This window comes from Charadrius vociferus, unplaced genomic scaffold (assembly GCF_000708025.1).
Source record: "Charadrius vociferus isolate BGI_N301 unplaced genomic scaffold, ASM70802v2 scaffold325, whole genome shotgun sequence".
NCBI classification, from domain to species: Eukaryota; Metazoa; Chordata; class Aves; order Charadriiformes; family Charadriidae; genus Charadrius; species Charadrius vociferus.
In genome coordinates, this window is record NW_009648526.1 from 1,964,689 (window position 1) to 1,980,679 (window position 15,991).

At 36.9% G+C, this 15,991-nt stretch overlaps 1 protein-coding gene across 1 annotated transcript in view; it reads left to right on the plus strand.

Moving 5' to 3' along the window:
- The window catches only part of UNC13C (unc-13 homolog C (C. elegans)), a 176,190-nt gene that overhangs the window by 45,524 nt on the left and 114,675 nt on the right, over nt 1–15,991 (plus strand). Inside the window, exons 6-7 of the mRNA XM_009885724.1 lie at nt 3,849–3,920; nt 9,010–9,229. Coding sequence (XP_009884026.1) covers nt 3,849–3,920; nt 9,010–9,229 — 292 coding nt within the window. The remainder of the gene's footprint in view (nt 1–3,848; nt 3,921–9,009; nt 9,230–15,991) is intronic.

The following is a 15,991-nucleotide window of genomic DNA, read 5'->3' on the forward strand; positions in this document are numbered from 1 at the left end:
CTGGGCATCAACTATAAACATAGGTCTTATCACTCTGAGAGAGTGAACATTGTCTGCACAATATGCTGTTAATTTCAGTAGTTAGAGAGGCCCAGCTAAGAAGGTAATTTACTGAACAAAATTGGTTCCATTTTACCTCAACCCAGGACACAAAATAACAAAGTCAAAATCCCTAGAGTGATAAATTAACTGTAGTTGCTCAAAGAGAAAGAGTTCTGAAATTGTGCAGCTTTATATGCTGAAAAGAGTATTTTTGTAAGATTCATCTCTAGTGGGTAACTCTTACTTCGCATTAGAAATATAACAGTATTTGTAAAGTGGTAACAAATATTTTGTTTTCAACTTTTTTTTTTCCTGGTGAAAGCAGTCTATAGACTCTTTTAAAGAAAAAAAAAAAAAGTGAAGCAAAAGATGATCAGGAAAACAGAAACCCTCTGTAAAACCAGAGGAATGAGTATTGCATGGCAGTACCAGCATTCATGAACAGGTACAAAACATTAGCTTGACTGCTCCTTCCTCCCTGCCTACTTTAGCTGCTCAAACCACAGCTTGCTTTTGTTTTATCTTGGCAGGTGGCTCTTTTTTCACCCACACAATTTTTCATTTAACCTTTAATTGTACCATGAGTGTAATTCTCTTTTACTTATGGTTACCACTTTTCAATGTTTTTGCTAGAATTACTGCTTATTATATTAATTTATTTATTTAAGCTACTAAGGCAAATTTTGAGGTAATACATTAGGTAGTGTAGATACAAGTTATTATGGGCTCTAAAAGGACTTAAGCGCAAAGGAGACTAAGTTATTTTAAGTCCTGTATCAGAGACTTGGAAAAACATTTACCAATTAAATAGACAATATTCTGCTTAATCATCTTTTCTCTGTTTCTTTTTTTTCCCTTTTTGTTTTATAAATTTGTCCATATGTTCACGATGAAATAGTACCTCCATAGAGATCTTTACACTCTGCAGGTCAAACTCTCATATAAGGAAAGACATGAGATTGTATCTGCGCATCAGTTTGAGAGAGTAAGCAAGTGTAAACTGCTGAACAAGTTTTGTGTCCCGTTAAAGGAGAGTAGTGAAAGGCTCCGGGTTCCTGTTGCTCACCCTGTTCTTTTGATGCTCTGGCAATTTGGACTTCTTTCCTGGAGGCTCCAGATGATTAGCTGCACTTACCTTTCTTCCTTGCTGCTCTTTAAAAACAGAAGAGCAGTAAGGGGGAAGAGTTTTTTGCTACATTCATAATCTGTCATCTTGTTTCCCATAAATGAATCTGGCAGCATTTTTCCCATTCTCTTTCCAAAATACTCACTCCCCCTTGCTTCTTTGCATCGTTAAGAACAGACACTGTTCTGTCTTTGTTCAGTGCTTCAAGCTGTTGATTTATCACCAACAACAGTATTTCAGAACAGCAACCTTTTATTTATGGGCTTTCTCTTGAAGATGCGGTTTATTCTGACAGTGATACATAAATGGAAATAATCCTTGTGAGTGTGTTTTGTGTGTTTTTTTAACTAAAATCCCTGTAAATTTAATCCGTAATGACTCTTAACTTTACCGGTTCATCACAAATCTTCTAGATATCACTTTGGTCTATTATCCTTCCAACATGACAAACACTTCATTAAGAACAGCCTAATTATGTGTTTCCTATTAGGCTTTGTAATCTTATATAGGACACTGTACTACGATTTTAGACACGTTTCTGATTAAGGAGAAAAATGCTTAAGCTACATGATTCCAGGAGTAGCCCTTGGGAGAACTGGGCCTCAAGGACACTTGACAGGGTCAAAATTGCTTCCCTACTTTCCTTTATCTCACAGGAAATAGTGTCTGTTCATTGACTTATACTGATAGCATGAAACTGCAGTTCTGCTGCCTGGCTGATGCACTTCGACTGATATATTGCTGGGGGACAGAACACAGTATCATTCACTACCCTATATTCAAGGTTAATGTTGTTATGCCCTTTGTATTCCTGCCCTGATAGTAGTCCGTATTGCTCTATAGCCCGGAATGGCTGGGGTTGTGCATTTTAGACCTAAAAGGATCAAATCACTGTCTAAGTATAAGGGACATGAAGATAAGAGGTCAAAACTATAAAACTAACATACTGCAGGCTAGTAAATGTAAATGGCTACTTTCCAAGACTTTGAGAAGAAACCTATGCTTCAAGAGGGATCAGAAGATGGGTTCTTTTAGAATTAATCTTTTTAAACCTAAAACTCTACTGATTATGAAAATTGTTTGTCTTTTTAATGTTCCCAACACATTTTTGCTTGCTATTTCTCACTCTGATACGTGGGTCCTGTAGTGTTAGGTTTTGTCACAAAAAGTTTGAAAAAGCAAAGCCTGGGCTCTGTCTAATCTTTCCTGTCACTTTGTCAATCTCACTGGCAAACACCAATGGAATTTCCCATATTCGCAGAAATAGAAAGGAAAGATGATCACAGAGAAGCAAACAGAATTACTTATTTATTAATAACAGTATGGGAAAATGGATAGCAAATTAATGGCATAGGCTTAGTTAACTGCTGAGAGTTTATAAGAAAAAAAAGAAAAGGGGGCGTTCTTTGCATCCCATATTAACTGTAATAGGACAGTGAGGAATCAAATCAAATACTTCTTTGCCAAGGATGACTTCTTACCCTGTAATTGGTTTCACAAGATTAATAATTTTGTGTCTATCTGCAAGTTTAATTATTATCGAGGGAAACTTATTGAAAATTGAATGGGTATGTTCTTAGGGGAAAGTAAACATTTTAAATTCAAATTAACAGTCTTAATATCTCTACATTAAAAAAAAATCCAATTAAATTATGTCAGCGTTTAAAATTATAAAATGGGAAGACGTTTGAATTGTCTCTCCATCCAAAGCTTAATGATGCAGTTCCTCTGCTGATGTAAGCCTAAATTGCTTCTGACCCAATATGGATTTCACAAAAATAAGAATGTCACCCGCAAAATATCATTGAAACATTTGCTATCATAGCTGTATAATGGTGGACTATAGAAGATCCAGTTCACAGTAAGGTGAAAATCTGTATCTTCACAACAAAGGCAACAACAGACTTACGGTTAGTGGGTGGTATAATTGTGTGCCTTTGTATATATTCTACTAGAGCAAATGAGATCACCTCTACAGCCAAGGATGCAGTCTTTGGAAGTGGGAGCTGTTCATAGACACTTAACATCATGTGGGCAAAAGAGGACAGATTGAGACAGAGTTCCAGCCTTTTTTTGCCCTCCAAGAACCAGAGTATTTCTCCATGTAGCTATTCGTAATACTGAATTAATATTGTCTTTAAGGAAAAACTTACTTTTAGGTTTCCTAAAGACTTTTTATTTAAGACAGGTAGCATTTTATAGACATACACACAGTTTAAAAATGCTCAGTGAGTTACGAAAAGTTATTTGGACTGACAACTTGAACTGTAAGACTATTGCAAAATGGTCTCCTATGTTGCTGCAGGCACAGACAGCTTCTGAATTAGGGCAGGATGCCTATCCTTGTACCACATTAATTTGGTTGGCAAAGCGGAAAAACAGTGACAGCCTGTGGTTTAAAAAAACTGAGTCATAAGCCTCTGAATAACAGGTTTTATATTAGAAATGGCAGCTCAGCTAGGCACTGCTGAAAGCAACAGTAATGATGATGGAAAGTGTGCTTGTGTTATGTACTGAAACCTTAAAAGTTTTGTGTTGCAAACATTAACTAAAAGTTTTTGTAACTCCTACAGTTTCGCTTAAATCCAATAGCATAATCAAGTACTACTTGCCTTCTGTTAGATTAAACAATTGGTGTTACTAGCACAATTTTTAACAGTTTTGCATTTGCTTTAAACAGACACTTGCAGCTCGAAAATCTGGTATTTCCATGGCCATGCTCATCCGGACCTCCATAAACAATGATGAAATGGTAAGTGTTTTCAATGGCAGGTTTAAGTCATTTAAATAATAGAGAACATTTTGTTCAAAGCTCTTTAGAAATTATTTCGGCCATGGACACTCCAAGCTAGATAAAAATGAGTGCATAAGCATTTTCTTTATCACATAGGAACTTTCAGGGATCTTGAGCGGAATTTGCTGCCTGATCCACAGTGACAAGGCCAGGTTTGTTTCTGATGACTCACATCCATGACAGTCAGAAGAGACTAAGCAAGAAACCTCTGTTTCACAGAATAGTTATTTGGGGAAACATTTGATTTTTAAGTTGTCCAGCTGCACCATGTTTTACCTGCAGTCTTTCAGCATCTGTCTCTCTTCAGCCCACCATAAGTACAATTAGAGTGACAGGACTCTGCAAGAAGGTTTCTGTGTGAATTTCCCCCCTACACCCTCTAGTCCTTATGGGTGGCTGGGACATTATTTGACTTTGTAATTGTAACTCCCGTTAGTAGAATATGTGATTCTAGATGAAGAAATACTCACTTCGTACAAGTGACCAGGAAAAGTTTTTGAAAAGTCATATTCTCATAGCTAGTAAAACCTGTGTGGTGTTGGTTTCCATTATTGACTTCACTTAGGTTTTGTAAAAGAAATTTCTTTTAAGCAAAAAGACAACAGGTGCCATTTTTTTTTAGGAATACTGGACGTGTAATGCAAGTAGACTTACATGGCTGGACAAAGCAAAAGCACTAACTTGAAGAAATAAAAGGCCCCTTGCGTGTCCCTCAAATTGCTAGTGCAAACATAGCCTTCTAGAATATATCATTATTTTTATTATTTTTTTTCCTCAGTGTAGGAAGTGTTGAATTCTTCTTATGCTGTTGTTATGCTCCATAGTCAAAGAATGGAAGAGAAGACTATCTTGACAGATATTCTGGGAACTGAAACCCATAGCAGAAGTATACACACATCCATCTCTCTTCTCTGATTTATTGTGAACTTTCTATGCTTATGTGGTAATCGTAAAGAAACAAATTGGTAGTGCTCAGGGATGGATTGATGAGGTAGGAAACAGCTGGTGTTTAAAATGATCTTTCAGTAGAAGCAGTAGTTATTTTGTTCTACTATCCCAAAATAGCAACAAACGTTGATAGAATGAAGGAGAACTATGTAATCTTAAAAAGAAGTTAAAGGCTGAGGGAAAACTATAGAGAACAAACTTATGCTGTGCGATTGGTGCAGAATAAAGACTTTTTCCATCTATGTTATAGCTGCTACAAAAATATCTAAGTTTGGTAAAAAACCCTAAGATACTCTATATGCTTTACTAAAAGATGGCTACTAAACAAACAAATAAAACAATTTATAAGTTTATTTTATGACAGTAAATGCAAGTTCAACTATTCGTTTACATGCCTCCCCTCATGCAAAAACTACCAGACTATGACTTTGGAGGACTAAAGGTGCAAGTTTTGGCGATAATATTAATTGCCAACAAATGCAGGACAAGAAGGAATAATTTAGACTACACTTGTAAGTTCTGACTTAAGTGGTACTGTTCAGGAGGAAAAAAAAAAAGGCAGCAAATCCCAGTGGACAGCTCAATGCAAGCATTTCGCCAATGCTTGCTGTCAGTCGGGAGAAACTAATGAAGTACGGCTCAGAAGAAATGGAACGGGAAAAATAAGTTGAATGTCTTTTTATGCCATTATTCTCTTTGGCCTCCATTTGAACCATGCCACGTGAAAAATTGTGTTCCAGAAATAACTATTTCTTAAGAAATCTTTTAATGAAAACATAAGTCTAAAGGCAGACAGCAAATATAATTTAGATACCTAAAAGCTCATTTGATGAGAAAATGTAAAAAGCTAATTCAGAGAACAGGTGAATAAGGGAAGCCTGTCTTATGCCAGCCCTCACTAAACATACTGAAGGGAAGTGACTACGAGGGTAAATGTAATGGTACAGCCAGTAAAACCACTTGCAAGATACTTAAAACAAGTGAAAGGTAATACTTTTCTACTTGGTCTTGTAAGTAGCCAGCAGAACTTAATGCACTAAGCCATCATCAAAACTGAGTAGAGCAAGATTTGAAAACAAAAAGAACAGACATTTTCAGGCATAAAAGAACTCTCCAGATTCTCTCCACAAAACCAAATGAAGTGCAGTCACTGATGAGAGTTAAGGAAGAAAATCTCCTTTGGGCAAGTTATTCCTCTGACTAAGGCTTTTCTGGTTTTTACTTTTCCTCAACTTTTTCTGGAAGGAATATTAATGACTAATGGAAGCAGGTTATTTGGCTGATTAGATGCAGGATGGAAATTCTTTGAACTAATGCCTTTTATTAAATATCACTTACTCCAAAAATTAAAACCTGAGGTTAAATGCTTTGAGCTTTGCCACCCACCATTGCGATCCTTCTGGTAGAACACGTTCATGACACAGTGAGTTTGTATGTTCCCAGGCACTGATCCAAAGACATTTTAAGCAGTGTCAAAATATTAACTTCAGTGACGCTCAAATGTGTGCTTTCAGTTGAGCATTCATTTAAATGCTTTGCGGAACAAAGAGGCAGAACTGTAAGTTTGTGGAAATAATAAATTGATGACATTGAAGAAGTATCTCAAGTAGTATATGACAGAAATAAACTTCACTTCGGAGGATAAGCAGATAACTAAATAATCCTCCTATATATTAACAGTGCTAGATGTTGCCATGCCCAGGGCTCAGTGAATGCATTTAATAGATACATTCAAACAGAGAAGTGTATAAGGAATGAAAGCCTCTAGACAGTAAGATAAATAAAATTCTCCTTTACTATTGTAGTTTGCTTTATTACCAGCAGGGGAAAGATCATGTTCAGCAGCAAAACCAATCTACAAATTGTATCTTTCAGCTGCAAACTTCATTTACCCTCAGATGTTTATTTCAAGGCCTGTTGAGCTGTGCCATTTCATTACTTACTGTCATTTCAGAAATAGATAAAAGTTACTGGCAAAATTCTAAAATTATTTATACTGTGAAAAAAGGGTGAAGCTGAATAGGGTGAAAGGGCAGGGTTTGTACTGAGCCTACTAGAGTTCAGGAGTGCAAGAGCGTAATCTGCAAAGGAATCTTCAAAGAGACAGTGGTTTCTGAGAAACGTGATTCCTCAACAAGCGGCATAAATTCACTTTATGTTGTTTTTGAAGTTTTCTTTCTGATCCCTATCGCCGGTAAGCTTTGACATGGGAGGCAGAGGGTGGAGAAATGCACAAAGATGAAGTTTGCCGAGTTAGATGGCCGTGACTAGCCCAGTCCCTCTTAGGGTCTGCCAAATCAAACCAGTGCAGACCTTTGCTTGCTTTCAGGGGAGTTACTAGGTGGCTAATTTTCTAGGATAGGCTAAGAAAGCAGCCTGGAGAGCAATTCAATGTAAAAAAAATTCCTGCTATCAGCTTCTTTTCTTAGTGTTCTCAGAGGTGCTGGGATCAAATGTCTGAGAAATGTCTGACCACGTTTGTTTGTCCAGGCTTCATGAATAGATACTGTTTTTAGCATGTAACTGTGAATTTCAATACGAGCTGTTGCAGCCTCAGCTACTTAACATTTCTGTTTGTTATTTGTAGTACTTGAACCTACGAATCAGGAGATTTGGGGCTACATGGTAACGGTTTTCCTGTGGTAGCAAAAATCCTTTAAGTGATGGCTCTGGTTGTGCAACATTATGCAGATACGCAGACAAAAAAAAATATTCTAATTTTTGTCAGGCAATTTATTATTAGCAGAATATCTCACATGTTTGAGTGGAGATGCAGATACATAAACCCAAGAGCATATCACCGTGCTGTTACAGAGGCTAGTATCTTGCAGTTGGCATATACTTAGCACAGCTGAATATTAAAATTATGGGAATGTTAACAAATTCTTAGCTGAATAAGTTAGCCTTGCTTTCTATGCTGTCAGAACTGCGGCAGTGATGTTGAAGCTTATATGGACAAACCACACAAATTCCAGAATGTAGTTCCCCAATTTTCTACAGCTACACTGCCAGCATTACAGCTGTCTTGCATTATATATACACAAGATGAAGAGAGATGGTAGGACAGACTTTCAGAAATATCCCACTTCCCAGTGTGCTACCTCTTTAAATGTGGTTTCTTCTTTTCAAAAGGAACAGTTTATTCATAAGGGAGCAGGTCTAGAACTTCTGATACGTTAATGGCAGCCATGTGTACAGTTGCGAGGGGGGGGGAGGTCACATTGTTGTGTGGTGCCAAGTGCTGCCTACAGGCAGCTGAGTCTTTCTTATTCCCAATAAATGGGAACTGGACTTAGAAGACCTGGGTGCCTGAAAACAAAGCTCAAATGAAAAACCTAGATCACTGTGTCCATATAAGCCTATGTTTTATGTACAAAACTTCAATGACTAATTTGTTTTCACCATATTAAGCACTAAGGAGCTGAGATTTCAGGTTGTTTGCAGTACTAATCAGTGAATAGCTGGTAATTGTTCTCCCGCTAGAACTGGTCATGGGTCCTAAGCCAAAACAGTCCAAGAAACGGGTATGGATTTTAGAGAGTATGGATCATTCTTGTTTGTAGGTTAAAAGCATCATGTTGCTTAAAAAGGAATGAGTATGCTATTATAGGAATATAGACAAAATGGAACCATAAAATTGGCCCACTCTTATTTGATGAGGACGATAGTGCTGTATAATCAAAGTACATTTTATGCAGTGTGCCTAAGTTCCTGTAGGAAGTATTTAAATATTCAGAAGTAATGTGTTAGGTAGTTACTTAAAATGCATTCGTGAATGTAATGCTGATGATTTTTTTTAATTTCTGCCTTAAAATACAAAAGATATATAGGACTGTGTTAATTGACTGACCTGATTCCAACTTAACTCTCCTGTTTCTATAATCAGTCAAAACGGTCATTGAGAGTTCTTTTGTCTTCTAAGTGCAAGGCAAAATGAGTAAATCGGTATTTTGTAAATTAGTTTGTACTTCTATCATATTTTTTAACATTGTAAGTGTAATGAAATATGCTTTAGCTCCAGTCCACGTGTATTAAACAATACTTCAACCGAAATCTTGATTTTATTTTTTTTATTATTATTTTTTTCCTTACCCAACAGAAAATACATGTCTTCAAGAAGACATTGCAGGCTTTGATCTATCCAATATCATCAACTACACCTCATAATTTTGAAGTTTGGACAGCTACAACTCCTACATACTGTTATGAATGTGAAGGTCTACTTTGGGGCATAGCCAGACAAGGCATGAGATGCACCGAATGTGGTGTCAAATGCCATGAGAAGTGCCAAGACCTCCTAAATGCTGACTGTTTGCAGAGTGAGTATTTCCTTACAGCTAAATCTTTGCAGTACTTCATACCTTTTGATTTTGTGTGTACGTTTCCTGAAATGGATGGCCAGATCATCAGAAATCAGTGAAGGCATGTTGGTGTTCCTTGGCTGAGAAGCCAACCAGAAACTCTATGAAACACCTACTGTTAATTTTGCTTTTGTCCTTGGAACTTGACAATTGTTGCTTGTCAGTTACAGTATGTTATTTACTTTCCACTGCCGATGGCAACACCCAGAGTAATTTGTTAACATGATGCAAACCCTTTTTGTTTATTTAATTCGGAATACAAGAAATGTCAAAACAAAGATTAAAAAAAAAAATTCCTCATACTTATTGTAGAGTCATACGCTATAGAATAGACAAGAATACAGAACAGTAAATAGGATCTCCCTTCAAAATACCAAACCATGTATGTGTACAGGAAAAAAAATATTACTCAGGAAGTCCTTTGGGAATAGAATTAAGGTGAAACAACCTTTTTCTTCCCTTTTTCATTGGCCAAATTTATTCCAGCCACCGTGCATTCTACTCCAAAAATATCTGGGGTGAATTTAAACCATACTTAAATTACAACACAATTACTACACGAGATTCTAAACAATAGAAAATCAAGACCTGCAAACTTTTTGATATTCTGACTTTGGAACGGAGCGGGCTTTTACAGCTCTGGAGTTATTCCATGTTGTTTACTGTTGATATGTTTCTGAGCGTTTACCCAGCTTTCACATGTAGGAACAGTACATCGATATTGCACTCGGGTCTTCTTTCTTCCTGCTGTGTTCTCTATGTGAGGAGCTGTCACAAGGGATGGATTCTCAAGATTCATACTGTTCAGGAACTAATCACAATTTTCCAGAGCAACTGACCCCATGGAGCATAAATCAATGACAAATTTCTGAATCAAACTTCTTAACTGTGCTTAGTTGTGATTCTACACTGTGGTTGAAACTGGGCTGTGTTTGACAGCTAAGCTTTTGACATAGTTTCACAAGTGAGAAAAGAATGTTTCTTTAAAAATCAAATATTATAAAAGTATATTGTGCAACATTAATATGATTTATCAGTTTTCAAAACTGTAGAAACTAACAAAGATACTCATGAGCAGCTGCTTCAATAAGTGCAAATAACTTCAGTTACCTGGACAGTAACAAAAGAAGGTATTCTTTCAGAATGTCAGTTCCTGTTCACTCTTATTGACTAATTGTCCCATTTCGTTCTAGGTACATTCTAAGACTAGCTAAAAATAATTAATTGCACGTCAGCCCATTGATCTCTCTGGTTTAGGTAGTCATTTGATGCCCTAGTTTTGCTGGGAATCACTTGGCTTTTATTACCTGGACTTAGAGACGTGAAGATGAGTTAAAAGAACGACGAGCTTGTACTTCTGCTGGCAACAGGATATGCGCAAGTCACTTGCGAACTAACTTCTCATTAAGTTGACAGAGGAAGTAGGAAGTAGAAATAGCTTTCCTAAATTTAATTTCTCCCCTTGTACACATCTTGTTTGGCACTATTTATGTACCAGAGGAAGGAAACATGGAGGAGGAGCACTAGATTGATTCTGATATTCTCAAAATGGAATGTGGAATTCATCTTGTAGGAGGGCCTCAAAAGAAACCTGTGTGGATCAGTGGATCTAATTGAAGCTTACTCTCTGCCCGTTCTTCAAGAAATTGGGTTATTGCTGGATTTGGAGCTAGTTTGCTAGGGCTCTCATCTGCTGCTCTCTGAAAACACTGATTGTATCCTGTGGCAACAAGCCAACTATCAAGTGTTCTATACAGTGTTGTGGGAATTCCCCTATCATAATTGCATACTTAATGGTCTAGAAATAAATCATAGCTGAAACTTTCTCCATCAGAAGGGGACTCTTATTCCTGAGGATTTAACAGGCTAACATATCACGTTCTAACCCATTGTTTCAGAAAAGTTGTTAATTTAAGAAAATCAAGATTGATTCACTCTATAAGTGAGATGCATACAAGACATCTTGATTTAGCGGTAGTGTCATGAAGCAAAGATCAAATCGTTATGAGCGTTGTAACTGTGCCTTTCTGTTTGGAGGAACCTTTCTGTTAGTTGGGTTCTCCTCGACTCACCAAACATCTGTGCAAACCCTCCTCTATTCCACCAACCTAGTTACCGCATACCATTCAATCCTTCTTTGAATTGCGTTAGAGGGAGTTGGGAGGTTTTTTGTATTGGAAGTTTGATATGGCAAGGCATTTATTTCTGTCTTGTGGATCATCTGTCCCATAGCGCACTCTGCTAAGGACAGCACAACACACATCAATGGTGCATTCTAAAGACACCTTACATCCAGTCACCCCTGATTTTAACAATATTTAGATCTGACCTTTTAGATTTGGATACATTTTTATCAGAGAATACAATAGTTAAGTCTTTGTGTTCTCATTCCTGCAGGAGTTTGCAAATTGAAAGCTGAAAACTTCCTGAGATGCCTGTGGAAGCTAGCGTATATAAAGCATAGCATTTTAATCTATTTCTGCTATTTGAGAGAGTCACAGTTCAAACAGGAATTGTTACTGAGGCTATTTCTGTTCAGTTATAAAAGCATTGAGAGAAAAGCAATATCCAAGATCACGTCCCTGACAACATCAGGGCTACGAGTTCCTTGCAATCCTCATCTAGTCCATGATTTCTCATAATAGAGAACAGTTAAAGAGATTGTTCTTTCTGAGGCTTCTTAAAAGTGGTGAAATCTCTTGTCACTGTACACACTGGAAGACAACATTCAAGCCAGCTGGGCTCAAGTGTATTTCTTTGTATTTCTGTTTGCATGACTTCCAACTTGGTCGCAGTTCATTTCCTTCTGAGCCAGAGTACAGAACTGATTCCAAGTGTTTTTGTTGCCATGCCTCTGCAGAGGGGCTGAGCTGTTCTTACAGCGCAAAATCTGTAATCCTTTCCCTGTGTGGTGAATTTCCTTCACGTGATATTTACGTGCTGACCATGCTTCTTCCTGTTCCACCCTTCCCACCGTCAAGGAAGTAGGCTGCTGCTTACTTTCTAAGAGGTGAGCTGCTTTTCAGGGTGCAACAACCATGCAGGGTGTGTGAGATGTATCCATCCCTGTAATAGTTGAATTTTGGCTAAACTGAAAAGCTACAAAAGACGTACAGAGTAAAATTATCCTTTTTATCATCCTTTTCACTTCTCTGAAGAAAAGCTCAGTCCAGAGGTTCCCTGGCCCATATCACCAGCCCACCCCCCAAAAAAAATAACAAAGAGTTCAGAGCACCATATTGCCTTTGAAGAATTTTTACAAATAGATAAATGATAAGGTTGAGAAAGAGCCTGCAAAAAACTAAATAGGATTGGCTGTGATGTATACAGTTGGACACATCAAACAACTGAGTTTTGAAAGAGTGAACCTCTGGAAGGCAAACTGCAGATAAAAGAATTATTTAACACACCTAAGGGATCCTGATCTTCCCATTAGTAAGCAAATGTTTTTGAGCATCCTGTCATATTTTTTGTACCAGATTAATTGTTCAGCGAGTTTGAATATTATACTACTTTGAAAATGAGGTTCACACACTTTGTTTCATTTATGTAAAAATATTTAACATTCCATTGAAAAAATGAATTGACCAGTAAAGTTCGTTAAATCTCTATTTCTAAGAAAGCTGATGCTAACAGTATCATAAAATGAAATTAATGTGGTTCACTGTGGTTATTTTTATCGCAGTCATCTTTTTGGCCATCTCATAATGGAGGACATATGGCCTCTAAGCTTCTGTGATTTTTTTTTTTTTTATATGTAATGATTGCTAACGTAGACTGTAGAAATGAATTAACTTCTCAAGCTCTTTAAGGTCAATATCTAAGCTTGCTTTAAATTAGGTTTTAAAAAAAATCAGTAGTACATTCATTAGACCTCTCATCTTCAACAAGATGCCACTTTCTAGTAGTAGGTACAATATTAAATCACAATTGATTTCAATCATGTTGAGTTTGTATCAGTCCCAGGGGCTGGTTAACTTCCTGTGCAACGTAAGTTACAATATTGTCTCAATTAGTCTGATCAATACTGCATGAAAAGTGCCGTTGATAGACTTTCAGCAATAGAGGACATAAAAATAGCTGCAATAAATAATTTAGTAGAAATAGAAGGCTATGCTGATTTTTCAGTGAAACTTAAAGGAAGTTGCATTTTGACACGTAGTCCAATTTTACACTCTCAAAAATCGGCAAGGTTTTCAACAGGAATATGTTATTACCATTCAGATTGTGCCCGTAGTTTATCATTTGGTTATGATTTTGTATCTGTACCTTTTAAGAAAGGGAAGAAAATACAAGAAAATGAAAAATGCTGCTTTCCTGCATCTTGCAAGAACCACCTGTCACGCTTTCCAGGCAGCTCAGTGATCATCTCTTGTGATAAAATCATCAGAGAATTCTTTAACTGGTATTTGGGTTTATGGTAGCATTTAATTCTTTTTCCATTGATTCCTAATTTTTCAGTGTGGAAAATCCTTAACCGCTAGAACTTTGGTCTTCTGCATTCAAAAAGATTAGGTACTTAGACCAAGAGATTTTCAGGATTTCTCAAGATTTAGTAGCCGTGGAAAACACCTTGAAAAAGCCATTATTATTCAGTCTTTTGACAATCTGAAATCACTGGTATCTAATCCCACACTTTGCCAATGTTACAGCGTTATGCCTTCCAACTTTATATATATAATATATATATATATATATATCTGTCTTTCATCCTCTAATGTGCTAAGAAACTTCCAGACACAATGAAAACAGTAAAGAAAACAAAGCATAAAATATTTATTCTGTAAGGCTACACTGAGATCTTATGCTGAAAGATGACCCTTTCCAGCTCTATAGGTACACTGGTAATTTCTGGTAATTTACCTAGCCTGGTAATTTAGCTCTTGCAAGCTGAGAGTGCCTCAACAAAAAATTCTATCAAAAGAACATACTAGTGTTTGATGGTATCGTAGAGAAGGAACTATGTTCCTCTTCAGTATTGAAGTACCTGAATTCTAATTGTGTAGCAAGTTGTTCAACATAGTTTTGTCTTAATTTTACTGTCCATTTAAAGGGAACAATAATACTTTGATCCTCCCAGGAGTTGAGGAAGGCTAGTTGGGTGATGTTTTCACAACCTTTTGGAAGGGTAAAGTAATTATTGCTGCTAGTGATAATGATGATAATTGTCACAGTCAGTGCCATAAGCCCTTGAGTAGTGTTTAACAACATGAGCTAAAATTCAGGACCTATAACAAGTGGTAATGTGTCATTGATTATAAAATTTGTAGTGATCTTGCTTTATATGTCAGTCTTATCAAGAGTTGAAATAGCCTGTTTAGCACTGGAGGAATTTCAATTTTGCTTCCAACGTTTGTAATACCATTCTGACCACATAAATCTGATGTTTCTTTCCTCAAACCCAACTGCAGGATAGACACTTGATTTTTTTCAAGAGTACACTTGGGTTATGCCAATACAATGTGTATTGTAGAGACATTGATCAGAAACACTTTTCTCGGGCAAAGGACATTTCATAAGGAGAACTTCATATTGTCTTTTAAAGGGCCTATGAGATCAGAGAAATCTCTCCAGAGCTCTCCTGGGAAGAACTGTGAATAAAACCTGTAACAGCCTAGTCTTCTTATATTCTCTTTACTGTCTTGTTTTGGTTTGGGTTTTTTTAACCTGGTAAAAGCTGTAGTGGTTTTGATGTCCTGGACAAATCAGCAAATCACCTGAGTATTTTCTTTGTTTTCCAGACTTACTTTATAGCATAGACGTGACATACCAGTGCAGGTTAATACAGTCTAGAAATTATTCTCACACAGATAATATCCTTTGATCTCTTCTATCATCTTCATGTACTTACTTGAAAGGATCAATAATGACAATTTTACTGGAGAGAGGAACCTGTCTGTTCCATACCTGTGATATATTATTTTCTTGGGTGGTCAATCAAGAAGAGTTTTCCAAAAGGCCCTAAAGTTTAATACCACGCAAGCAAAGGTGTGCTGTGTACTGATTGAGTTTTAATATCACAACTTAGTGCCTACTGCTCAGCTTTCTTCCTTTCCCTTGTAACAAAGCAAGAAATTTGTTTCTTGAAAATATATTCATTTTAGTTAGGAGGTTCTCTACTTTCTACTGCCATGTTGTTGACATCTGTGAATACATTTGCCTCATTCTATTTCATAAGAGGAAGGAGACTACAATTCTCTCCTTTGAATCCCGTCCCTGGTCTGCAGCTCTTAAGAACCAAGGTAATGCAGGTTCACATCACTCTTAGTATGATGAACTTGCAAAATTAGATTTCATAAGATTATCTGTCCCCAGCTTACTCTTTTCCAGAACCTGCTCTGTTTCTACTAGACATAGTATTCCTTGCAGAAATTCGCCGGGTAGTTCCAGTGTTAGAATTGCTGGAAAAGCATTCCCTTTAATCTGTTCAACTGCAACCTGAGTATAATGTCATGTCTACTCTTTGCAAGGCAGGGCATGGAAGAGTGGCTTAAATATCCATCGGAAGATTCCACAGTTAACATTGAGCTTTGTGAAGTACTCCTTTGTTCACGCATGATGTTTAAAGAAGGAATAGAGTGCACTACTGATCAGGAGTGAGGATGTCAAGTCAGTGTCACAGAACTGTTTAACAGTTAGAGTAGTCCCAAACTAGTCTAAATGCTTAAATCCAGTGAATGCTCAAGTTCAGTAGATTTTTGAATACTTCATTAAATGGAT